Source organism: Heterocephalus glaber, unplaced genomic scaffold (genome assembly GCF_053883595.1).
Source record: "Heterocephalus glaber isolate CG9 unplaced genomic scaffold, H.glaber_assembly_v1.0 deba00001444, whole genome shotgun sequence".
NCBI classification, from domain to species: Eukaryota; Metazoa; Chordata; class Mammalia; order Rodentia; family Bathyergidae; genus Heterocephalus; species Heterocephalus glaber.
This window is the reverse complement of record NW_028258297.1, coordinates 22,245,540-22,273,318: the sequence shown is the minus strand read 5'-3', so window position 1 is coordinate 22,273,318 and position 27,779 is coordinate 22,245,540. Positions and strand designations below refer to the sequence as shown.

The window sequence follows — 27,779 nt, the reverse complement described above, 5'->3', positions numbered from 1 at the left end:
AATTGGAGATCCATAGCAAAAGAAACTCAAAAAATTTCATAAACACATGGAAATTGAACAACACACTTCTGAATAAACAATGGGTCACGGAGGAAATTAAAGAAGAAATCAGACAGTTCCTTTAATTAAATGACAATGACAATACAACATATCAGAATCTATGGGACACAATGAAAGCAGTCTTATGAGGGAAATTCATAGCAGTGAATACGCATATTAGGAAAACAGAACAAGCCCAATTAAACAACCTGATGCTGAACCTCAAGCTTCTAGAAAAAGAAGAGCAGGACAACCCCAAAGCTCATACAAGGGAGGAAATTATAAAGATCAGAGGCGAAATCAATGCAATGGAGACTAAGAGAACGATACAAAAAATCAATGAAGCCAAGAGTTGGTTCTTCGAAAGAATCAACAAAATTGATAAACCTTTATCCAACCTTGTCAGAAAAAGGAAAGAAAATGCCCAAATCCATGCAATTAGGAATGAAAAGGGTGAAATGACAACAGACCCAGCAGAAATCCAGAGGATCATCAATACCTATTTCCAGAACCCATATGCCAATAAGATGGACAACACAGAAGAAATGGACAGATTCCTAGATACATATGAATTACCAAAGTTGAACAAAGAAGACCTAAAAACTCTGAACAACCCAATATCAACAAATGAAATTGAAAATGTAATTAAAAACTTATCAACTAAGAAAAGCCTGGGCCCTGATGGCTTCACTCCTGAATTCTACAAGACATTTAGAGAGGAACTGCTGCCACTACTGTTTAAACTCTTCAGTGAAATTGAAAGGGAAGCAATACTCCCAAATTCATTCCTGGAAGCAAGCATCACCTTGATCCCCAAAGCAGAGAAAGAGCCAACTGAAAAGAGAACTGTAGGCCAATGTCACTAATGAACATAGATGCAGAAATCCTTAATAAGATACTGGCAAACAGAATGCAGAAGATCATCAAGAAGATCATACACCCTGATCAAGTGGGATTCATCCCAGGGATGCAGGGATGGTTCAATATATGAAAATCAATCAATGTAATACACTATATCAATAGACCCAAGGACAAAAGCCATATGATTCTCTCCATAGATGCAGAAAAAGCATTTGACAAAATCCAACATGAATTTATGATAAAAACCCTACAAAAATTGGAATAGATGGTCTCTACCTCAAACTTATAGAAGCCATCTATGAAAAACCAACAGCCAATATCATACTAAATGGTCAAAAACTGAAATCCTTCACACTAAAATCAGGAACAAGACAAGGATGTCCACTATCACCACTCTTGTTCAATATAGTTTTGGAAACATTAGCCATGGCAATTAGACAAGAGAAAGAAATAAAAGGAATAAAGATAGGTAATAAAGAAGTCAAATTGTCATTATTTGCAGATGACATGATACTCTATATAGAAGACCCCAAGAACTCCACCAAAAGTCTTCTAGACTTAATAACCAAATTCAGTCAAGCAGCTGGTTACAAGGTCAACACACAAAAATCAATAGCTTTCCTCTACACCAATGACAGACTCACTGAGAGAGAAATAGGGCAAATAATTCCTTTTGCAATAGCATCCAAAAAACTGAAATATCTAGGAATCATCCTAATGAAAGAAATCAAAGACCTCTTCTCTGAAAACTATGGCACTCTGAAAAGAGAGATTGAAGATGATATCAGAAAATGGACAGACATCCCCTGCTCCTGGGTAGGAAGGATTAATATAGTGAAAATGGCCATACTTCCAAAATTGCTATATAGATTTAATGCAATTCCAATTGAGATCCCAGCAGCATACTTCATAGACCTCAAGAAAACAATCCAAAAATTCATTTGGAACAGGAAGAGACCCAGAATAGCAAAAGCAATTCTGGGTAACAGAGACATGGCAGGGGGTATCACAATCCCCAACCTGCAACTCTACTACAAAGCTACTGTGATAAAAACAGCATGGTACTCTCAAAGAAACAGACTTGAGGACCAGTGGAACAGATTAGAAGATGCAGAAACAACACCAGACACACTCAGCCATCTCATCTTTGATAAAGGAGCCAAACACCCTCACTGGAGGAAAGATAGCCTCTTTGATAAATGGTGCTGGAAAAATTGGGCTTCAACTTGCCAAAGATTAAAACTAGACCCATACCTCTCACCGTGCACTAAAGTAAAATCAAAATGGATTAAAGATCTAAATATTAAAATAGAAACTCTGAACCAGTTGGAACAGAGGTTAGGTAGAACTCTTGAAGACTTTGGTATAGGAAAAGATTTTATGAACAAAACCTCAGTTGCCCGTGAACTAGCACAAACAATCAACAAGTGGGATCTCTTCTTATTAAAAGGCTTCTGCACAGCAAGAGAAACCACCAGCAGTGTGAAGAGACAACCTACCATGTGGGAAAAAATCTTCACCTGCTCTTCCTCAGACAAAGGTCTACTATCTTGAATCTATGAAGAACTTAAAAAGATGAGACCTCTCAAATTTAAAGACCCAATCCGAAAATGAGCATCTGAAATGAACAGACATTTCTCACACAAAGAAGTAGAAATAGCAAATAAATACATGAAAAAATGTTCAACATCACTGGTCATTTGAGAGATGCAAATGAAAACAATGCTGAGATTCCACCTCACTCCATCAAGAATGGTTGCTATCATGAAATCAACCAATAAGAAATGCTGGCGGGGCTGTGGGGAAAGAGGAACCCTGCTCCACTGCTGGTGGGAGTGTAGACTGGTGCAACCACTGTGGAAATCAGTATGGAGATACCTCAAAGAACTAGGACTGGACATCTCATTTGACCCCGCTATTCCACTGCTGGGGATCTTCCCCAAAGAATTAAAAGAATCATACCACAGTGATATATGTGCACCCATGTTCATAGCAGCGCAGTTTGTAATAGCTAAAACTTGGAAACAGCCCAAATGCCCATCAACTGGAGACTGGATAAAGAAAATGTGGTTTTTTAATAAAATGGAGTACTACTCAGCCATAAAAAATGAGAAATTAGAGACATTTATAGCTAAGTGGATGCACATTGAGGCAATGCTGTTAAGTGAAATAAATAGGACACACATGTGTAAATACCGAATAGTTTGTCTGATGTGAGAAACTGAAAGTGTAAATAAGGACTAAATGTATAATAGGTAATGTGAAATAGGAAGAAAAGGGGCAAAAGGGAAGGAAGTTGGAGGGCTAGGGGAAAGGATAGAAGGGAATGGGATTAATATGAGAAAATGGAAAAATAGGAACAAAATCTTTGTAAATAGGGAGGACTGGAGGGGTTGAAGGGAGAGCTGGGCAAGGGTGAAAAATAAGAACCAAGAGAGAATATGTAAAGGTGCAAATTTCCAATGATGAATGTCATTATATCGTATACCTAAAATGTACCAATGGTTAGAATGAATAATTGATAATGTAAAATAGGAAGAAAAGGTCCAAAAGGGTAGGGGTAATGGGAGGGGCAAGGGAAAGGAAAGAAGGGAAAGGACAAATGATGAGAAATGGAAAAAATGGAAATAAAGTCTTTGTAAATAGGGAAGGGTGGAGGGGGTGACGGGAGGATAGGAATGGGGAAAAAATAAGAACCAAGATGCATTATGTAAAGGTACAATTCCCAATGAGAAATGTAATTGTGTTGTATACCTACAGTGTACCAATAAAAGAATTTAATACATTTAAAAAAAAATAACCCACACTAATGGAGCTGGTACTGCTAGAGGAAGACCCAGTTCCCTGGGTGAAGAAAGGATCTGGCCCTGTAGAGGTAGCAACAGCAGAAGGCAGGAGCAAGAGTTAGTCTTCAGAGTATGGGAGGAAGGAGGAGGTAAGAACAAGTTCAACCTTGGACAAAGGACTCCACCCAGATAGATGCCAAATGACTTCCCCAGAACCCTATCTTCATCTTGGGGCCATGCAGCCTGAGGATAAACTGTGCCAATGCCCTTCATGGCACAATCATAGGATGGGAGGGCATCACCATACTCTTGAGGCCTGGATCTTCTGCTTGTATTTTCATGTCTTGCACATCTGTGATCCACTGCCACTCTATACTTGGGTCAACACATATTCCTTCTACTCACAGCATCCAGGGCTTGGACCTCTGGTGGCCACTGGCACTGTCCTCCACTGAGCAAGGAACTGCCATGACTCAGCTGTTCTAAGAGTCTGATGGCCAAAACATTGTTCCAACACTCTTGACACATTTTGTACACCCACTCTTGATTCAGCAGCACCTCAGGATGCTGACAGAGCCAAGCTGGAGGGCATGGTTACAACGTGGGAGGACACATATGGCTTTTTCATAGAGTCTCAACTGCCTTCATTGAAGGAACCTGGTTCCCTGATATTTCCGTCTTTCATTTCCAACTTTCCCCTAGAAGAAGTGGGGTGGGACCAATGCTAGAGGAAGGAAGGTTAGGTGGGGCAAAGCCAGTCATCCAGTCTTCTAAGTCAGTATATCTGTCCTTCCAAGAGGAACTTTGAAGGGAAGTGCTCTACATTATTGGCAGATTTCTTCCTCCAAAGTAGGGGCAAGATGTAGATAGTTCAGTCCACAATGCAGTGGTCCTGATGGGCAATGCCATTAGTACTCAACAGCAAGGAGGAAGACTTGGAAAGCAGAAAGCTCGAGCATGTCTGAGCTAGCCTGCATTACCCTTCCCTTTGGATAAATATGATTGTCGCCACCCAGCAGTCTTGCTCATGGTCAGTGTGTGTGGACTAGGCACCCACAAAACAAGAATCTTCTGTCCTACATCTGAGAATGACAGACAGGAGGATGAATGGACATTTTAAATTTAATCCATAATGACCATCTCATATTCCAGAACTCCACCCAGGACTGCCCACCTCAAGAAGCACCTAGAGCATGTCAGGCACTGAACCTGGAGCTGCAGGTGAAACAAGATATGGTCCTGATTGGAAAGGACTTATAATCTAGTATGGTTAGAAGCTCAGTACAATTTAGTATGCTTAATGTTACTATAGAATTAAATTTTGATTAATGTCAGGTATTCTTTGTAAGTACAACAATGCATAAACACTAGATTTCTAAAAAATAAAAGAAGAAAAATGAATCAGTACATTTATAGGAATACAAAGCCTCTTTGGGAGGCATTGATGTGTACCGTGTACCTGAACAATATGTCAACCAATAACTAAAATAAGTCTTGAAAGTTGGATGCCCACATGCAATGAACAGATTCAACTGATACTTTTTAGTTAGGTACTATGTGACAGACTCAGTGTTAGGAAAATGAGTCAAGAGGGGAAGACAGACATGTAGAAGCTCATTTTGTTTTTGTTCTCTTGACTTTGGGCAAGTGACCTGTCTTTCTGAACCTCAGTCTTCTCATCTACAAAATTAGGTTAGAAAATAACATGAATTTCACAAGGTCATTTTGAATATTAGGTGAGTTCATTTGCAGATGACTTATAGATAATTTGATTAATGATACACATTTTATTTGAAGAGTGCCTAACACAGTAGCTGGATCTTTGTAGATAGTTTACCATTTCAGCAATTCTTTAGCCCCTCTACTATAAAAGGGGAATCTGAGGCTCCAAGCAGGACACCACGTGCCCAGAAGATAAATTAAAAACAAAACAATAGGTTGTAGAAGCACACGAGTCTTGATTAAGAGTAGAGAGTATTTCTGCATATGGAGTCTGAAACAGAATCCGGAAGAAAGGTTTAAACCTACTTCACAAACACTGCTTATAAACTTTTATCTGGAGACTTGAAGCAAAGTTTTCAGTACACGGACAGCTGGTTTTCCCACAGGTGCCTGATATCTTCATTGTGGTCCATATTCTCTTCTTAGCTTCTCTTCATAAGAGCTGGTTAAACTTTAAAGAATAGGACTTTTACAGGTATCTCGATTCACATGTTTTTCATCACTTTTGTAACTGACAGTTGAAAAGTGAGAGAGGAAATAATTATCTTGAAATGTTCTCCTAGAATTTTCCCAGTGGTGCCACAGCCTCACTCCTAAAGTGGAAGTAGTGGTTGTTCCTTCAAACCATGTCTCTTCTCCAGCATAGCAGAACCCAAGGACTTCCCTGGGTGCGGAGTGTCATGATGATTTCACTCCTTGATATTTCTTTTGTGTCTATCACATGACAGTCTATCAACTAGATGCAGCTTTTCATCTAGTTGAGAAAAATCCTCAACTAAAATCCTGGGAAAATCATTCATCAGAAGACGAATAATCTCTTTTTTCTGATTTTTCTCCTGTTACTAAAATACCTACATAACTCTATTAAAAAAACAATGCTTACCATAAACATTAGTTTTACCATTTTGTTCCTGCTTTCTGCAGTACTGGAGACTGAACCCTGGCCCTTGCACTGAGTTATGTACCAAGTCCCTTTTATATTTTTTAAATTTTGGGACAAGGTCTCACTAAGTTGTCCAGCTGGGCCTGAACTTGCAGTGCTCCTGCCTCAGCTCCTCAAGAGTGCTGGGATTAGGCTGGGGATTTAGCTCAGTGGTTTCACCGCCTGCTGCACAAGCACAAGGACCCAAGTTCTATCCCTGGTACCAAAAAAAAAAACAACAAAAAAAAAGAGTGCTGGGATTACAGGTGTGCGGCGTCCCACCCAGTGAGCCAAAGTTTTAGAAAAATAATCTCAGTATAATTTTACTACTCATAATCTGAATTTGACTTGCATTTCTTTTCTTTCTTTTTTCTTCAACAGAATACTACAACTTTCCATGTGACTGTCCAAGATGATAATAACATCGTTGTCTCTTTGGACACTTCAGATGTTGCCAGTCCTGCATCTGTGTATGTCGTTAAGATAACTGGTGAATCTAAAAATTATTTCTTCGAATTCGAGGAATTCAACAGCACTTTGCCTCCTCCTGTTACCTTTAAAGCCAGTTATCATGGCCTTTATTATATAATCACTCTTGTAGTGGTAAATGGAAATGTGGTCACCAAACCATCCAGATCCATCACCGTGTTAACAAGTAAGCACCGTGTGTGACACTGTGCTCTGCTCCTTCTCTGAATGTGTTCTCCTGGGGTCTCTCATTAGAAGACCATCCCAGAACCCAAATCACTTGCCTTGAAATCAAGTGATATATATTCAAAGTTCTGCAATGTATCAAGAATACAGCTTCTTACCAGAGTTTGGTTATGTTGTCTGTTTAGCTGTTAAAATGTTTTAAACCAAAAACGTCAACCTCATTGAGGTAACGAACTTTGAGACTGAATAACAGTTTCAGATTAATGATTGGGCTGTGTGATTCTCAGCTATTTCACTTAATAGCATGATCATGACTTGTCTGGTTTTCACCAGCATATATATTCTCATATTAAGCAATTTGGGTTTTGAGATAATGAATTTATCATCATATGTAGCCTATTCAAATTTAACTGTATGTTCAAAACTGAGAGAAAGATAAAAAGATATGTTTATCAGCCATTACTGCCCATCTCAGCTTCAAAATTGCTCTGACTTTACCCAAGAAAATAAATACACAGGCATTTTATCTTTCAGTCTTAAAGAGTTAATGCTGGTGTTAGGAAGTCTTTAGGTATATTTCTAACTATAGCTGATTTTTACTCTACTCTCTAACTTTAACATCTAATCTCAAGTGAAATGCAGTGCTTCTGTGTATGTTGCAGAATGTAAGAAAACTCGATATCTGCATGACACAGTTTATCAGTAGAGCAATTTAATGGCTCAGCAAAGTTCTTCTTACTCATATTCTTTGGGAGAAGCTTTCCAGTGGCTATAACCAATAAAAAGCCAGGTGGATGGGATCATTGTGGCCACGATTAAGAAAAAGGGCATGGTGATAGTGTCTATTGAGTTAAATGGAGAAAGAAACAAGAAGCAAGTACTCAGAACCAAGCTAGAGGACATATTCTTACCATGACTGTCAAAAGAATGAAGTACAGTCTCCACTGACAGAGTCCAAGGATTAACAATGAGTCCTAAAAATTAACAATGGCACCAGACTCAAGACCTTCAAAATTTATAGACATAATATCTAGGAACTAGTTGAATTAAAAGATCTCACCTGGGCCGGGTATTTAGCTCAATGGTTCTGTCACCTGCCTTGCAAGTGCAAGGTCCCAAATTCGATCCCCGCTACCAAAAAAAAAAAAGAGTTAGATTCAGGCAATAGGTCTAAACATATAATGCTTACAATATAAACTCTTTGAAATCAAAAGCTCTGGTTCATTTTCATAATTTCATAAGTATCAACCCCAAGTATTATGGTTAATAGTTCTAGTTAATTGAGCAAAAAGACCAGGAAAAAAATACCAAAACATAAAGCAAAGTAAAATATAGAACTGTAATGACTGTTGCTGACCCAACATTTATTAATTTGCCCTGGGCCACTCCTAATCAGACACAGCTGGAACAGGCAGCCCTGTAACCGATGGTTCTTAAGGAAATCTGCTAAGTAAATGCTGAAAGCTTTCTGGACTACCTCACGGATATTTTAACATTTCCAGTGAGCTATGTTCAAAATATCTACTATTTTCTCCTATGAACTCTTCTTTCACCTCTGGGCTTAGAAGTGTGTTGAGTGTCCAAAACTTTGGAAATTTTTAGGAGGTCTTTTCTTTTTATGGATTTCTAGGTAAATGCTGCTGTGATTGTGGAATATATTTCTTATGATCTCAAGTTCTTGAAAATGATTAAGATTTTTTTATGAGCCCAAGTCAGGTCTATCTTGCTATTTATTCTGTGAGCACCTATTGGGTGAAGGTTCAGTAAATAGTAGGTCAAGTCTGTTGCTTTAATTTCAATTTATTCTTACTGATTTTCTTTGTATTTGTTCTGTTAAGAACTGTTAGAGGAGTATAAAATCCTCCACCTATGACTGTAGGTTTGTTTATATCGCCATTCTTTTCTTTTAGTTTATTCTTTGCATGCTTTGAAGCTCCGTTGTTATGCTGCTGGCTGCAAACACTCTTAAGATTTGCAATGTTTTGTTAATGAACTGACCCTTCACCCACTTGTGATGTTCCTTCTTATCCTATTAAGCCTTGTGCTGAAGTCTTTCTTGTCTGATATTAATATGTCAATTTTGGTTTTCTTTTGGTATATATTTACATAGAATATTTGTCCCATCTTTCAACTTTCAATTTCCTTATGCCTTCACATGTAGCTATACTTTCTATAGACAGCATAGAGCTTGATCTTGCTTTTTTTCCTGCCTTTTGAATGTTAACAGCTATACTATCCAATAAAAGTTCACTATTAACCACATTCTATAATATTAAATTTCTTGAAAGAAACAGTAAAAAATATTTGACACAGTGAAAATTAATAGCATGGCTAATCCATTTCATTCAAAACTTATTTCAACATATAATTGATACCAACATTTATGTTACTTTTTACTTTTGAACATAAGCTAATTAAAATTAAATAAAATTTAAAATTCAATCCTTTAGCTTTATTAGCCTCAGTTTTAAGTGCTCAATAGCCATATGTAGTTCATGACTGTCAATTTAGTGAGGTGGAGCCCATTTATACAGAAGTATGATAAAAATACATTGAATTTTTAAATTAAAAAATGTATCACACTGAAAAACACATTGGCATGAATCCCCTTCAAAATATGCCCCTCACTTAGAACTCACTTATCCATCCCATCATTTCTGCCACTTTCTGAGACAGTTCTGGAAGTCCTCTTTTGTGTCTTTACTTGCATTGTGGTTGCCTGAGTGCCCTGAATCAATTCGAAATGTCTAGCTTTCATGGTCTCCTTGACCTTGGGGAAGAGTCCGGGGAAGTCACATGGCACCAGATCCGGTGAATGAGGTCATGATGACACACCATACTTTTAGGACCCTGCCTTCCCCTTGGATGGCATGTGGTGGCAACATTCACCAAACTTTTGAGCACATCTCATATAGACACTCATGAAAGAGGACTTCCGGAAGTGACTGCTTCATAAAGAGTCAGAAATGATGGTTTAAGTATGTTCGTAGCAAAGGGAGTATTTAGGGAGGGGGCCTGTTAATGGCAATGTGTCTTTTACTGTAATAATTTTGTTAATTATACATTTACCATATATTTTGATCATGCCCCATATAATATAATTATATCATTGAATTTAAATTTACCATTTTGCTAGACCATTTGTTGGGGATATGAGCTGGATTTATGGTGTTAGACACCTTTGTTCCATCACAGATTCAGTTCCACTCTCAGGGTTCAGGCCTCCTCAGCAACAGACTGCTGCTGCTTTCTACAGTGTCAAGGTTTGGGGGGGGGGAACATGGAGGGTCCTGGTTGTCCTGGCTCAGCACCAGTCTTAAGCAGACCCTGTCGTCCTAGGTGGGGCATTCTTAACATTCCCACCCCTGGCCATTGATGGCCACATCCTACTTTCAATCTCTGGCTCAGAGAGTCTCTTGCCTTTTTTCTCCAGTGGTAGCAGCACTCTACTTTGTATCAGTGTAGGATCCTGCCCCTCTCACAGGGATCTTTTATTTCTCTCCGTCTCTCAAGGTGAGAGAGGGGGTGGTCCCAAGAATTGGGAAGGAAAGATTTTTCTACTTTGGGCTTCTGCTTTGTATTTAAGAACAAGGTGGGAAAGTAACTTTCCTTGCTGGTCTCTTGGTAGATTAGCTCCAATTCTCATCTGCAACCCAGTGTCCCTAAGAGGGAATTTGGCCCACTACCCAGCCTTCAGTAGTTCTCTTGAGCACCTAGTGGAGACCCAGGAAAGGACCTAGAGGACATTGACCTTGTCTTTGTCTAGGTCTCCCAATAATTCTAGACCAACCCTCTCCCATCAGTTTCAGATGAAGCAAACATTCTGTATCTGCATTGTCCAGTACAGTAGCCACCAATTTTAATTTAATCTCAAATCATTTTTTTATTTGATATAAACAGCTACATGTAGCTAGTAGCTTCCATATTGGACAGAGTAGTTTTAAACTGTCATTTAGACCACACTCCCCCTTCTTGAATTCATTATCATCTTGGCTGCTTTCTCCTTACCTGCTTTCACAGCCACCTCCTCTTTCTGGCACGCTGTGCACAGATGAAACGGTGTCCTCCCTTCCAAGGAGCTTGTCTCTCCTGGAATTTCTTTCAGCTGATGGCTTTATGATCTCACCTTTCCAATGAACATAAGAGAACTCGCTTATGATTTCCTCAAATATGTGGCTTTTTCTTGTTGGAGGTGAAGCTGACAGGGAAGATGTGATGCTATATGAAAGCTTTTTGCATCTTAGGGGAAGAGAAAACTTACACACTGATTTCTAAAGAATAAAATTAATTAGTGACAGTCTGGTGTATCTCATCCTCTATCCCATTTTTAAGGGCTCAAGTACATTATCCCACATTTCAGAAATAATAATAGGTTGAGAATATAAAATCTGAAGATCCAAAAATATTTCTGACATTAGACATGAGATAGCATCAAGTGACATTCGAGTTCCAGCACCTCCTTTAAAAGGAATCAAAGAACACGATAACTGATTAATTTTGAGTCTCAAAACTACCTGAATTTTTCAGTTAGTGGTATATCTTTTCTATCTTTATTTTTCTAGTGGAAAGGTGTTTTTTTTTTTTTAAAGCAAGCAAGCGTTCCTTGCAGTCATTGACTGTCAAATGCTCCTGTTGACAAAATAAGCAATGACAAAGCAGGTGGCCCAGGGGCTGTCCTTTGATTTTTCCCCTGTCATGTTCAGAGCCTGGCACCTCCACAGAAAACTGAGAAACACAGTAAAGAATAAATTCAGCACAACAGAGTCCTTTGGCCAGTTCAAAAGAATTTCACAACCCTCTGACATCTGATTAATATTTAATTGACTGAGAGCCTTCAGTATAATGTGTACTCTTCAGAGGGAACGAGTACTTTCTCTGTAGAGAAAATAATACCTAAGAACGATGGCTTAGAAATTAGGGAAGTGTAACATATACATTGCTCTCTCCATGTCAGTAAACACAGCAGAACACACATGGAGACAAATAACTACAAATATATTGTTCTTTGTAAATTTATTATAAATAATCATGAGCTTTAACATCATTTAGTAGGTACATTCTCTGTGTGATATCCTAGATGCCAGAGAAATAAAGATACATAAAAACACTTCTAATAAGAGATGGAATGCTATACTAGAAAAGAAAAATGAAAGACTCTTACCAAAAAATACGGTAAATGCTACATATAAGAGTGTCTCACCTCCTTAAGAACATTGGGAAGGCACTGCAGAAGAAATAACCAGTAAAAAATTAATGAATATTTGGCAACAGAATAAAGAAGAGAAAGGGTTAAGATCGGTGAAAGGGAATCATATGTGCAAAAGAATGGAGCCATGGGCATCACCACACAAATTGGTTCATACTTGGTTCAACTTTAGGCTGCAAGTGTGGGTTATTTCAGAAAATCTCAGGAAAGGTAGCTAGAGCTATTGGAGGAACTTTAACTACCTTGCAAGGGAATTTAGACCTTAACCTGATGAGCAATGAAGACAGATTAAAGAAATGATATAAGATTGATTGGGGGAAATCTCCCTCTTATAGGAGAGCTGGAAGCCACAGATCCTGAGTCTTGCATTGGAATGGACCAGGTAGCAAGTGTGTACGTGGGGCAGTGGTTCAAAGTCTGAACTTTATAGTCAAAGAAATCTGAAAATCATAGAGGTAGCCTAGTACAGATGATAACTTTCTCTAAATCTTAGTTTTCAGATTTGTAACCTGTTCTGGAAGCTAGCAATTTTTTTTTCTGTAAAGGCCTAGACAATGAATATGTAATGCTTATGGTCACACCATCTATTTTGCAACTACTTTGCAACAAAGTATTTTGCAACTACTTTGTCTGCACTGCAAGACAAAGACAGCCATGGACAATACAAAGCAAATGAGCATGGCTGTGCTCTCATAAAACATTAAAGGCACCAAAACTTGAAATTCATATCATTTTCCTGTGCTATGAAATACTATTCTCCATTCAATTCTTGTCAACACTTAAAAATGCAAAGCCTACTCTCCGCTCGAAAGTCAACCAAAATCAAGTTACAGTGCAGATTTCATGGCATGTAGTTTGCTGAAGTGATCTGTCGTGTAATTATCATGTTGGGATAATTTGTAGTTTCTACTTGGTAGGGGGTGTTATAAAATAATGTAAATATGTTTGTAATATATATAAAACATAACATAAATTCCTTAGCAAAGTGAAAAACATGTAGTATATGGTGAATAAATACAAGTAGTACCATTAGCATTAAATAGGGAATTACCCAGAGCATCAGGGACAGAGGAGCATCGAAACAGATTAGGAAGGGAAACCTCAGTGGGGTGAGGGTGACCGATTCAAGACAAAGATACTGACTAAAGTGATGGTGTCTACAAGCACCCTACAAGTTCAGATGTTTTGACCAGAAACAAGAAAACTGAAGGTGAGATTGGAGGCAGAAAAGTAAAACTTATCTTAAAAACTTTTAAGAGTAAAACTTAAAATGTTCGAGGAAAAAAATAGTGAAGAGAGTCCATGTGAGGGTCAGCACCCCTCCTAAGCTAGGGGTAGCTGCTGCCTGCCCACTTCTGTGGTCTTCTTAAACCTGTGTGGCTATGATGGCAGGTCAGGTCTCAAATCATCTTCTACACGTAAGGCAGTGCTCTGACCTGCATGCAGGACTTTTCCTTTCTTCCTTCTCCTGCCATCAGAACCGAGTGTCTAGGGCCGGGGATTTAGCTCAGTGGTTCCGGCGCCTGCCTCGCAAGTGCAAGGTCCCGAGTTCGATCCCCGGTACCAAAAAAAAAAACCCACCACCAACAACAAAAAAAACCGAGTGTCTAATCTCAAGTTCCCATTCCTCAAAAGAGTTGTGTTGGGAGAGACATATTCTTAGGTCAGTCACAGTAGCAAAGACTGCTGGTTCCTACTCAATTGCTTCTTCAGTTTCTAGTTCAGCAAAGCTGCAGCCTCAGATACATGTCTTAGCAGATACTACCAAATATCAAATATTTCAGCACATGCACGTGCGCATGCTCACACACACACACAAAATGGTGACTCCAAAGGAAAACATAGGACAAGACAGTAAGAATGCAGTTTGTGACAAAGATTGTATCACAAGTTAGCAGGAAAAGGTTGAAAAACAACAAGCAAATAATGAAACAATTCTAAAGAAAGAGAGTCTGAATGGCCAATAAGCATATTAAAAAATCTCATGAGTAGGAAATGAAAATAATGAGACAAAATTTCACACACCTCAGGGTGGCAAAAATAAGAAAAATGAATGTACTGCAGAAAAATATGGAGAAACAAGAACTGTCACATTGCTGAGAGGTATGTGAACTGGAAAATCATTAGGAAACACGTGTCTTGCTTGGTTGAAGAGCTGCATACCCTGCCATACAGGACTTCTAATCTAAGACATGTCACATATATTTATTGTGCAGTACTCATAAGAATGGGTGTTTGAAAGCAACCTCTCTACCAAATGAGTAACAGATAAATTATACAGTTTATATAAGGGTAAAATAGACACTAAAGTTTCCAAAGATGATTGCATCAAGATGGATAAATCTTAAGGCAATATTAGGTTATAAAAGAAAGCTGCAGAATGATATGTGTGATATGACACTATTAACAAAATGTATCAAGCCATGTATACATTTGTATACATATATAAAAAATATATTTGGGACAGGGATTTAGTTCAGTGGTTTCACCACCTGCTGTGCAAGTGCAAGGACCCAAGTTTGATCCCCGGTACCAAAAAAAAAAAAAAAAAAATATATATATATATATATATATATATACATACAAATATTTTTTAAAAACCTAAGAATATGCATGAGAAGTTAACACCAAAGTCAGAATAATAACAGGTCAAATAAGCTGTGTGAAGATGTTTTGACTGTATTTTATCATGTTTTATTTCTTTGAAAAATTTAAAAAAATCCGAGATAAGAGAAAGTAATTAATAAACAATGATAAGTGATTCACATTTTCTAGAAACTTCAGTTCTCTTCCAGTCTGGCTCCCCAAATAAAGACAGAAAATACAATGGGAGTAGCTGGCAGGGAAATAGCATTGAATTTATGTTAGCACTTAACCTTGTCATCATTGAAATATAGGTAGGTAATAACAGCTCTAATTAATGCCACATCTCTTAATTTCTTAAAAGAAAAATAATGAGGCACATAACTGGAGAGCTAGTAGAATATTTTAGACCATTTTTTGCACGTGAGTTTTACTAAAAGTAGTAATTCTTGGATAGAGCAGGCCTCAGTAAAGCCAGCACAGAGTTTAGGATTCATAGCTAGCCTGAGTCATTTACCTTGAGTGGAGAGAAATATATAAAACAAACCTGTGAGCAGGCATTTTAGAAATTCTCTTAGTTTAAAGTTTAAGTAGTTTGTAGCAGAAAAAAAATAAATACTTCCTCATATATGGCTTGAATTTCAAAGTTTGGCTGTGGCTTTGATGTCCAGACTTCAGGCCTCGGGGCAAACTGACTTGTCTTCTAACTTCTCTTTTCAGTCTAGGGAACCCTGGTATTTCCTAGGGTGTGGAACAGGACAGCAGCAGTAAAGACAAAAAGTAACTGCTTTGCTGTTGGCTTTCATTCTCCTTCTCCTACATCCAGAGTCAGTAGCTGGATTTTGTAGTGTCCCCGGATTCGTGATTAGGCTGGTTTGGAAAAAAGACTTTCAAATCATTCCAAACTTAGGGAGATTTGAACTCAAACCTCAGCGTCTTCAGAGTGGACTGGTTTGTTCACGTTGCATATAAGTGAGTTCACTCTGAAATGGGACCTTTCTGTAGGAAGTCCAGTTTGCTGAACCATTATCACATGCTACCATCAGAAGGCCCCCTTAACTTTTTCATAAATTTTGGCTTGGTTTTATCAAAAAATTCCAGAAAAAAAATCAAAGCTTTAACATGTAACTTTATCTCTCATCCAATCTCTTCATCAAAAGCAAAACTAGGTTAGGATGTTGAGAAAGTGAAATACGTTCAGTTACAGATTGAGACAAATTCCGTTGTCAATAATTACTTGTTCAATGGATTAAGTCAAATTTTGATTTTTTACATTAGTGCAACTGAAATTTTAAAAGGTAATATTTAAAGATTTTGCTTTAGTTCAAGCTTAGATGTTGTCCAAGAAAATTCTCCATTTGAAAACTTTGAATCAAAATTATTTTTTCAATAATACAATATTTGACTCCAAGCTAAATTATTTAAAGTATTTTTAATAAAATTAATATAGGTAAAATGTATTCAATTAACATAGGTAAAATTTTATTCAAAATTTATTCAATTAATACAGGTAAAATTTATTCAATTTATTATTAGCTCCTTCAGGAGGGCAGGGAAGTGTGAGTATTTTATAAAAATTTTGCCAAAGGATGGGATGTGCAAGAGATACAGATATATCAATCTTTTGTGAGTGTTTTAAAAATTTTATGGTAAATTAACAACTTGTGCAAATCAGAAATATATTTCTAAGCTTCTGTAGAGTGGTTTGATAACCATATAGACTGTCATTTTCAGAGCCCTGAATGATTTGTAATTTTGTATAGAACATAGGAAATAAATGCTAAGTTTGCATTTATTGGCCAGAGCCAATAAATTGACCAGAGCCAAAGCATATTTTGTTACTGGTTTGTTATTAATAACAAATTTTCTTGGTAAGAGGAAAAGAAAAATGAACTAGGAATCCAAGGATATAGACCCTGCCACAAACTTGTTAAATTGCTCATGTCGAGTAATTTAAAGTCTCTGATTACATCAGGTCTATCTTGACAGGGATTTAATATTTGCTCTTCCTACATCTCAGGGTTGTTGCAAGTGGAAAAATGAATATGAAAGTTCTTAGAAAAGCAGAAAGCACCATAGAAAATGTACTTTATTAGTTATTCCTAAAGAGAACACTCACATCATGAGAACTGACAAGTCTATACTTAGAGAACATTAAAATATGAATAAAGTTTCCTTAGTGAAATGCTTGGTACTTCCAAGAATTGATGATAGCCTTTCTCTCTCTTTTCCTTTTCCCCATTTCTGCATTTTCTTCCCTTCTGTAGAACCTCTGCCTGTGACCAGTGTTTCAATATATGACTACAAACCTTCTCCTGAAACAGGAGTCCTGTTTGAAATTCATTATCCAGAAAAATATAATGTTTTCACAAGAGTAAATATAAGTTACTGGGAAGGTAAAGACTTCCGGACAATGCTTTATAAAGGTAAGAGGCAAAAGGAATGGTGAATAAATGATGATGATTAACTTTTACATGACATTTTCCAAATGATTTCTTCCCTCACTCCAAAGAGATTCTATAATTCACTACTTGACCCGCAAATGAGCCATTAAAAATAGTTACTGATTCATGGAAATCTTGTTATGAGGAGTATTAAAACATCTGGCTCATTAGTTGAGAATCACAAGTCATGCATACCATAAGAGAAATACTCAAATTATTTTCAGTCATACGTTATTTTTGCCAAAGGCAGCATATCTGTTGCAGGAAATAAATTCAAAGAAGTTTAAAAGCAACCTCATCTAGGGCAATAGAAGGACATTTGTAAGATTAGGTATCAAGAGGGCTGCTTCCCACCAAGTTTCTTTTTTTTTCTTAAGTAGGAAGATATTTATGGATAGGAAAGTTCCTGAGGGGGAGGAGCGGTCCCGAGTGGGGAGCCCAAGGACTCCTCTTTACAGAGAAGTTTTATATGGTGAAACCCACATGGGTACAACATGGGCCACAGCCATGAACTTCCAATAAGGTTACAAGTACAGTCATTTAGGTAATGGCGGTCCAGTCGGGAAGCGAATCACGTAACAAGCATAGAAGGACTTTCAGTAAGGGTGGGGGTCAGGGATATTTCCTGGAGAGGCTGGGTTAAGACCTTGACAACTCCCCCACCCAGATGATTGATACCTATTTAGAATATCAATCACTGCTATTTATCCCCAGGGGAAGCATAAGGGTGTATAATTTCTCTCCTTTTACAATTCTTTCTTTTTTTTTTTTTTTTTTTTTTTTTTTTTTTTTGGTACCAGGGATCAAACTTGGGTCCTTGCACTTACGCAGCAGGCAATGAAACCACTGAGCTAAATCCCTGGCCCTCCTTTTATAATTCTGGCCTTCAGTGAATGTGCCTTGGGCCACAATTGTCCTCTGTGCAGAAGGCCCAGCCCTGTATAACCAGCTGTAATATTTATAACTAACTGAGCTGTCTACAATACCAAGAGCCCCCAATAACCTTCCAGCAAATCCCCTTGGCTTAGCTTGGTCTGTCCCTTTCTGTGTGTACAGCCAGGAAGTCTGGTTGATGTGGTGCTGTGATTTGTTTCACCTTTGTCCTGGCCTTCTTGAGAACTTAGCCCTATCTGACTGCCTATAATATTTCTATCTAGCTCATCTATCTACAATATTTCCCCCTCTGAAAAAGTATCCCGAACTGCCATGAGAGGGCAAGGGGTGATGACCGCTCAAGCTACTTCAGGCTGAAGGGGGTTGTAGTTGTGGTTGGCAGTCAGGGATACCCTTCAGATGGTCTATCTAAAGGTCCTCAATAGGCATCATGCGTTTTTATCATGGGCAGGAGTATAGCTTTGAGTCTGGAGGAGACAAGGCCAGAAAGACAGTTAAGCATACATGGGCCAAACAATATGATTAACAGGAATATTATGAGTATAGCCAACAGATATTTCCTCCAGGAAGAGTTAGTAATAGCCTTCCACAGGCAGGATAAGGAGAAGTCTCAGGGAACTTCAGAATCCATCATCAGTTATGAGTTGTTTACAAGGTCAATCTGGTGGATCCTGGGAAAAGAATTCTACCACTTTTGTTGTTGGTTCCATTTGTATGACTGGAGTATGGCAGCCTCTAGGCAAGAAAAAACACAACTTTTAAGAAATTACAGCATATATAATCTAAGCATGAGTACACTAGAATGAAAGGGCAGGTTGGGAAGAAAATCACACTTAGAAATTGAAATAGTGACTGTGACCTACTGGCTCTTATAGATTCTACCATAGTTTTTTCCTAATGATCAATAACTGTGGTCAGCTACTGGTGTAGCTAGAAACTACCAGAAGGGGACAGTGACTGGAGTGACCTTTATTACTATGGCATTATTTTATACCTCTTTTGATTATTCTTTCCTCCTCGGTGTTTAAGACCAAGTTAAAGTGAGACCTGTGTTGATTAATATGAACCTCTTGCTGTCTATCAAGGTCAGTTAAGTCTCCTCAGGCATTACTTTGGAACCATGCATAGAGCTTCTCAGCTCCTGTGTCAGTGTCAGTGGTCAGGATGGGTCACGGCCTTGCTTGACCATGTTGCTTTCAGTGAAAGCATGGGAGCCTTTTCCCTCTTTGTGACCCTCCTATGGCACACGGTACATTTGTCCTCTTGTGCCCAGCAATCTCCTTGCTCAGGAGGTTGAGTGACTTACAAAAGATGTAGGATCCTGTAGGAAAGGCTCCTTTGTATCCTGGATCTTTGTTGACCTTGAGGGACCTGGGCCAAAATATTGGCTGTCCTCTTATCCCAGTTACCTTTTTAGTTTTGGTCTCCAAACTTTAGTTGTTGAACACCCAGAAGAGAAGATCAGTGACATAAGTATTTCAGTAGGAGCAGTGACCGTAACTATTATAATAGTTAAAACCTCAAGCACTTTTGAAGTATAAAGCACAGTTAGAGGGCTGTTATTTCTTACCAACCATGGTTGTTTTAGTAGTTGAATCCCTGCAGAATGTTAACAGACAACAGTTATATATTATAGAGAAACTTAAGAGCAAGAGCTACACATAGTATTTTAGCATGACAGTCATGATGACATTTTCTTTGTAACACATGTCCATCTTAGTATGGAATAGTCTTTTAGTCAAACACCTCCGTCTGATCACAAGACATGAAATGGCATAAATAAAACTCTCACTTGTTATCCTTTACTAGGATGCCATCTAAAGAGAACACAGATATTGGCCTATAAATGTATCTTAGGAGTTCATAATGTCTAGCCTCTAATTTTACTGTGTGACATTGTTTCAGCTGTTTGACCGAACATGCCTGAGTGTGGTGACACATACAACATACATCACTTAAGTTTTTAAGAAGACTATTATTTGACTGGTTATCTCATTTTGGCTTGACATGTACCTCTTATCACAAGTAGCTAGAGTGCTAGGGAAAGGCAGATACCTGAGTCAAAAAAGATCATTACCATAAACAATATCTTAGAGGACCTGTACACCCAGAAGGCATGGATGTATATACCATGAAATAACATAAGTATCAGTTACATGAAACCCTTTGTCCCTTAATTTTGTTTTGTACCAAGAACATTTTAAATAAAACTTTTTTTCCCACAGAAAACTTAGACTAATGTATACATATCACAATAATATGTTTAGCAATGTATTTCCCATGAGGCTATGGAAATTATTGGGGTCCCCTTTGTGAACAAAGGCTGGAATAAATTTTTCCAGGCAGCTGCTCCTTTATTTGCCAAGAGGAGTCCTGTCCAGTAGTTTTCCTAAGCCCAAGAGTCTTTATTTAATTATCTTAAAAAATTTTTAGATGATCTGTGAGAGCCAGATCATAACAATCAACACATTATTTTGACCAATGAAAGATTACCAAATTATACATAGAAAACAATATGTACTGTATTTGTAAAACCAGTTGACATTATTTGGATAATCTGGCAACCTGGGGGAAGCACGTCTTTAATTATATTTATGTATAAACCAACTTGAGTTACAGGCAGACACCCAAAAAGCCAAAAGAAAAAAACTCAAATGTAACACCTGTACTCATTTTAACAAATTGAACAGACAGACAGACAGACAGACACACACACACACACACACACACACACACACACACACATAAGACAATTTGTTTATAAACAAAAGTGCACTCAGATGTATTTGGCCAAGTTGAATTATAATAATTTTTATAATTTTTAGGTTTATAACGATGAATAAGACTAGTCAGAACTTTGTAAATTAACAGAGATCTCTTGCAATAAGAATTAAAAGAAATAAAAATCTTCTACACCTGTGAAAGGAAAAATGGTTTTAAGACAAGCCTGATGCTGGCAGTGTATCCAACTGGAATACCCGGCTACACAGGCTTCTCATTGTTGTTTTTATAGCCATAGTTGTTCGATAGCCACATGTAATTGTTTCCTTTAAAGGGACAAACTGTTAAATATCTCCAGGCAGTGTGCTCAGGCCAGGTTTTGGTGAAGAAGAAATGAGGTGACACTCTTTGAAGCTAAGTATGAATTCTAAACAGTGAGGGAAGAAGGCCTGTCAAGGCTCCAAACTGCTGTTCTGCAGATGTCTACCTATGACAGTTTTTTTTCCATTTTGAAAAAAAAAACAAAGGAAAAGAAGGCATCCCTGCCTATCCCTCTTGTTCTGTGCCCAAACTAAGGTGCTCCTTAGACTTTATCTCATCCAGTGCCAGTGGCAGCTGACTAGAGGTGTGGAAGTGGCCAGAGCCAGGTTAGCTGTTCTTACCATTCTCTAATTTTGCCTAAGGGCTGAAAGGCAGCTAAATCTGGACTAAAACTTTATATTTATTTCTTGAAAGCTTCAGGATTAAACCTAGACCAGTTTTCTATATGGCCCAGAAATAAATGAAGGCCAGCTTTACTCTGGAAAGATTCCAGGGAGGGGAGACTCACAATTCTGGAAGCTTTGTCTTGAAATCCAGCAGCCACAGAAGAGGGAAGTGCCTCAAACCAAACACTGTTGAGAACTGTTATTTCTCAGGGGCAGGGCAGTGGAGAAAGGACAGAAGAGTGCCTTTAAGTATGGCACAAGAACTAAATCTTAACCTTCTCGGGTGTAGAGGACATTTAGGATCAGGAACTTTTCCAGAGTGGATCTGCAATCTTTAGCAAAACATGTCTCTAGAGACAAAAGCTGATTGACTCCAACTGAATTATCAAGCAGGAAAATCAAACCAATAATCAAAGAACTCAAATGGCTGCTTTTTGCCCCTTGAAAGAGAATAAAGGTGTCCTAACTATATTGTTTAGGGATTTTTAAAGTTAATTATTTTGAATCTATAATATCTAATTTATGATTGAAATACCCTACAGGCTGTTGAGCAGCTCCCTGATGTTGTAGAAGCACTCCCAAAGCCATGTCCCACCTTTCATTGACATACAAACTGAAACAGTGTCCTGTAGTTAGGTACTTAGAAGTGCTTGTTTGAACTTCTGGAATGCAGTCTGGGACTGAGGTTCCCAGGTGTTTGTCTGTTGGGTTTCTCTACAAGCTAATAGAGGGGTCACACAATCTCACTATATCCTGCTATCTGAAGGCCACAAAGCCCTGTAATTTCTAGAAATCTCCTTAGCTGTTTTAGAGTCATGGGCTATAGAAAGGAAAGAATTGGCTTAATTCTTTCTTCCCCGAGTCTTTGGGTTCCCTTAGATATAATAAGGCCTAAATATTTTATCTCAAGGCTGCAAAGTTGTGCCTTAGATCTAGAAACATTATAACCCCTGTCAGAAAATTCAGCAGAGCCAAAGTCTTGGCTAGAAAGCTCTTCTGAGGGGGCACATAACAGCATACCATCTACATATTGCAAGACTGATTGGAAAAAACTATAATATTTCCTTTTATCAAATCAGGATCTAGGAATGTCCTCATCTTTTTCCTGATAAAAACAGTTGACATTTTAAAATAATTGAAGGGCTTAGTTCTTATCTTTCTTAGATCTTCCAGAAAACATGCCTGAAAATGTCTTCTATTTTAATTGACAGACCAGTAGGGTCTTGTATAGAAACTGCTTGTGTTCCAGTAGGAACCAGTTGTTTCCTTGGCTGCATGTCTTTTGAGCTTCCAAAATTAAGATAATATTTGTCTCTATATGTAGTAGCAGCTTGTAATACTACTTGTCTCTCAATGTTTGATTTAAGAGCAACATTACATCTTTCTAATCTAGTCCATACGTCTGAGTAAGTTCTTCAAAGACCTCAATGTACATATCAGGGTCATCTGAAAACTTTTAGATCTCATTTGACCTGTCTTAGATCACTGAGAGAAAAAGACACATGAACACAGGTAGTCCCATATTTGCCATTTACTTTCTGGCAGGGATATTGTCTTTGAGGGGTGTGAACAATATTAGCTATGGGTGGATATAGTTCTGTAGAGGTTTTAATAACAGTTGGCTTGGGAATTTCACCCTTAGATTCTAAAGGATAAGGGGGAGGGATCTCAGGCTCTAAAGGGAAAATGGGAAAAACTTCAAGTTTGGCCGGTAGGTGGAGCTTTCGTGGGGATTGCCTCAGAAACTTTGTCCTCAGGGTCCAAAAGGTGAGGGCAGAAAACCTCAGGTTTAGTGACAAGGACCAGGGGAGTCTGGTCTTCCTGCAGCTTATATTTACACTTTGAACACAAATCAGTATTATGTCTTAATGCAAAAAAAAGTTCTGGACATAAGGCAATTCTGACCATCTTCCCTCTTTTTTACAGTATAATTCTAGTTGTGAAATGGCATCATAATTAATACTTCCTTCTACATTCCATCCTGGCTCTAGAGGATAGGCAGGCCATGCATGGGTGCAGAAGAATGTTAGGCTGTTCTTCCTCGGTATGTGAGAATCGAACTTCTGCCAGTGTTTAAGAATATATTCCAAAGGAGTCAGAGACTTTGACTTGGCATTCCCACACTGTGGAAAAAACAAACAGAAACAAGGCATCCCTATGATTCTGATTGATTCCTTATGCTCCTAGAGTGTCCTCTAGGATCACAGCTCCATGGCAGGTGGCTGCTGTCTAGAGAGAGCCCAGAAGATAAATTGGACTGGAGGAGCCACCCTTTACCAAGTGCAATCTTACCTTCCCCAGGGAACTTGTGTTTTTACTCCCATATGAATTTCAAAAGCCCAAGATACAATTGATTTTAGTTGTAAAATCATGTCTTTTTGAAGGAAACATTATTAGCCAAACCAATAATCAAAAGTATCTAAGTCACTGTTTTCTAAATCTTTGAGAGAGAATGAGGCAGATAGATTAAAGGGCTGTGCCTTTTTCCTGCAAAAGAGATCGCTTTTAGAGACAAAAGCAGACCAAAGCCCCAGTGGATCTTCACCCTCACCCTCAAAGGAAATTGCCAAGACAGCTGTGCTGTCTGATCACCTAGGTAACCTCCAGCAGCAAGACAAAGACTACACCTTGTTCAAAGTTCACAAGGCACATTCATCAGGTCTCTATAAGCACATAGAAGAAGAGAAAAGCTGGCTGAGATCCCTTTTATTCCTAGTTAGCAAAGCACAAATGCAAACCATTTCTCTGATAGCTGTTCCATCTAAGGCCTCCTAGAGAGGTGTGGTGTAATAGTCAAGCAGCCAAAGAGTTCTAAAGTTAATTCTCAAGAGCTTCAGAGTTTCTAGCCTATTAAAGATTTGTCAAACAACCTCTACTGAGTTACTGTTTTCTATTTGTGTCTATCTTACTAGCATATAGAGAACAGTCCCATCCTCTAGCTCAACTCTTAGTGGAGGCTTCAGAAAGGGCCCTACCAGAATCGTTTCAGGTCGCTCTGAGACAGAGAATATCTGATGATCACTAAAAGGGTTACCTTTCACCTCACTGAGGAGTCCAGCTAGGGGACAATAGTTATGCAGAGATTTTTCTACTGATTACCCATTTGGGCTGTCAGGATCCAGTTTCCACTGGGGGACCTTCAAGAATCTGCCAGAGAGTGGCCCTGGCCATGACCTCTCAGTTGTCACTCCAGTTTTCACTAGTTCCACACAATCAGAGATCTGTCTCCTGAAAGGAATCTAGCTGCCTGTCTTGCCAGCATTTAGTCTATAATTTATTAGCCCAAGTGTTTTCTCATACATAAATGATAAGATCCAGACCTATGAAGAGAGAGAGAAGATTCTTCCTTAAACTAAATGTGTTTTGGTCCCTTAAGTGTTGTGCTTATGGAAATAGCTCCTTCTGGTTTCACCCAGAAGTCAGTTCTTTCCACGGGGTCTCAGGTGCAGTCTCCCCAGGAAGACTGTTGCCCAGAGCACTAAGCGGGGACATCATGTTCATGTGCTCTCCTGGATGGACAAAACCTCGATGTCTCATCTAACCCAGAGACAGGGTATGATACCTGATCTAAAATGACTTCCCTATCTTTGGCGTTGGGAGGAATGCTCATTTTCTAAGGACTTAACTTGAAGGTTCTTAGGAGAAAGACATTGAGTACTTCAGAGATCCTTTCTGACTTTACATGCCTTTGTAAAGGAGAGTATAAGATTGGCAGGAGAGATTGGAAATGAGACCAGGAAAGGTCTTTTCTTCTCATGCTCTCAGTGAGTTATTGAGACAACTTGCCCCTGAGTCGTCACTCAGCCTGGAAAAGCAAGCGTGGGGAATCTCAGGAGCTAAGACTGCCTCCCCACCAGTGGAAGATCAGACTCAGGTTTTACTTCCTTCCTTTAGTCTCCACTTAGAAAATTAAAACAAAAGCATGTTTAAAAAACAATCCATATCAAAGAAAATGAAGGAAAGAAACTAACAGCACCCTAAGAACTTGACTTGGTTCTTTTGAATACTTTGAATGATTTATTACTATAGGTTCTCTTTGCTTTCTCCTTTCCCCACAGGTTGCCATCAAACCAGTAACAGCAAGAAACCAAAAAATAGTTTTCATTTGCATTTGAAAATAATCTTGAACTATCTTCAAATGAAACTTGGTGGGGCTACCCACTCGGGACCCGAGTCTTGTTGTATATATTTACCTATATGGCCAACTTAACAAGAACATTAAATATACCAGACTTGGTTTCATTATTTTTACTGGTTTGACTCTAAAGTTTTACTTCCTTCTTTGAGCAGGTCCTGTCTGCATTGGCAGATAAAACACTATACTTAAAGTTAGTTTCCATACAGGAAAATATTTCCTGTAAAATTACTATTTCTTATGTCATAAAGTGACACAATACTTTGGTTTTTCATCTTTAAATCAGTGGCTAACATAAACCTAATCTCTATAGTTTCTGTATACACTAAAATTTTTATAATAAAAATGTAACCCCAATGTTGCAATTCCTTTCAAAATTCTAGCAGAAAAAGGGCTTTCAGGATTGAGTGTAAAGATTCAAAATTTCATCTCTAGCTTTCTAATTATTTTTTATGATCATGCTAGAAATTGAAAAAAATATTAATTTATAGATATTTAATTGCAATTGCTTAGAACTTTCTACAAGTGTGTGACATTTAGAAGATCCTTCTTTTAATGTAATTGATTTTTCTCTTCACAGATTTCTTTAAGGGAAAAACAGTATTTAATCATTGGCTGCCAGGAATATGTTACAGTAACATCACCTTTCAGCTGGTGTCGGAGGCAACTTTTAATAAAAGTACCCTCGTGGAATATAGTGGTGTCAGTCACGAACCCAAACAGCACAGAACTGGTAGGTCTTCTGAAAAATTGAATTTAGTGAAAAAAGATAATTAAGTTGTATATTGCCATATTTATCTTCTGTTTTTCTAAAAATATTCTTCAGCAAAGCTAAGAAAAAATAAATACATATTACCAATGATGTAAAAAATAGTTTCTATCACTGTAAGAGGAATGGAGCAAAATATTCAATGAGAAAAATCTAAAATGAATCAGTATAATCAGATGTATAATCTTTGAATTAAAGGGTTTATAATATTAACAAAAGTTGTATTAAGTAGCTTAACTGGATAGATAAGACATTTGTTATTCTATAACCTGACAAATTTCCAATAGCAGAAAAACAGAGAAGAGACATCCTAATACAGGTCATCAGATTATTAAAAGAAAATAGTGGAATTCTGATCTGTCTAAAACGTGCAGCGGTTAATTTTAGTAGCATCATTACTAAGAATTATTATAGTATGGATGGATGCATAAAATAAATATCTACTTACTTAACAGCCATTACCAACATAAGCAACAGTGATTGCTCCAGTGTGCACAACTGTAGATTATGATAGGTCACTCCTGACGCCCTTACCCTTCGAAAGTCTAAATTGTCAAGATTCTCATTCATTAGGCTAAGATGTGGAAATCATTTCAACTAAATAACTAAAGTCATCTCATGCCAACATAGAAGGTTCTATTTGTGCTTTTTCTTACTCAATTCAAGCAAAGACATATTTATTAACTGACACTGGTGAGACACAGGACCTCTGTCCTCAAAAACTGATACAAAAATTGTACAAACAGCAAAAATACAAGGCAGAATAAGATAAATGTGATAAAAGGAGTACAAAGATATTTAACAGTACAAAAGGAGAGATTAATTTTCATTAGAAGTTTGTGGAGAAGCTGGTATTTGAGCTGCTATGTGAAAGACTGTTAGAAACTAGTGCAGGCAGAAATTATTCAGTGTGTACTTGTTTCCATAATTTGTAAATTTGTTTTGTGCTCATAGTTTCATTTTAGAGAAGTGAAGAGTGAAGCCATATTTCCAACATAGATGCTAACATCTCTAAAGGCAATTCATGTCTGTAATGCTTCTAGATGCCCTATGAGCTTGTCACATGAAGTGTTCTTGTCCTTATAGTTAGAACTAAATTATTCGGTGTGCTTTTTTTTTTAAATAAAGATCCAGGGACAGAGACACATTTTTTTAAAAGTGAGATTATGGTAAACTGAAGATTATTTACTTAACTTTGCTTTAGACTTGGTTAAATTGCCACTTCAGCAAGCATAATAAATATCACAGTGGCTGAATGGTGACTGGTATTATGCTAACATGTACTCATCTTCCCCTGAAGTGTATATACTTAAAACCACAGCTGTTCTTCATGTAA

The 27,779-nt window shown here is 37.9% G+C and overlaps 1 protein-coding gene across 3 annotated transcripts in view; it reads left to right on the top strand.

Moving 5' to 3' along the window:
- The window catches only part of Ptpro (protein tyrosine phosphatase receptor type O), a 249,838-nt gene that overhangs the window by 128,088 nt on the left and 93,971 nt on the right, over positions 1-27,779 (top strand). For all 3 annotated transcript variants that reach the window (XM_004845822.4, XM_021259146.2, XM_087214061.1), the window contains exons 2-4: positions 6,712-6,985; positions 17,041-17,199; positions 26,255-26,407. In XM_004845822.4, the coding sequence (XP_004845879.2) occupies positions 6,712-6,985; positions 17,041-17,199; positions 26,255-26,407 (586 nt within the window). The remainder of the gene's footprint in view (positions 1-6,711; positions 6,986-17,040; positions 17,200-26,254; positions 26,408-27,779) is intronic.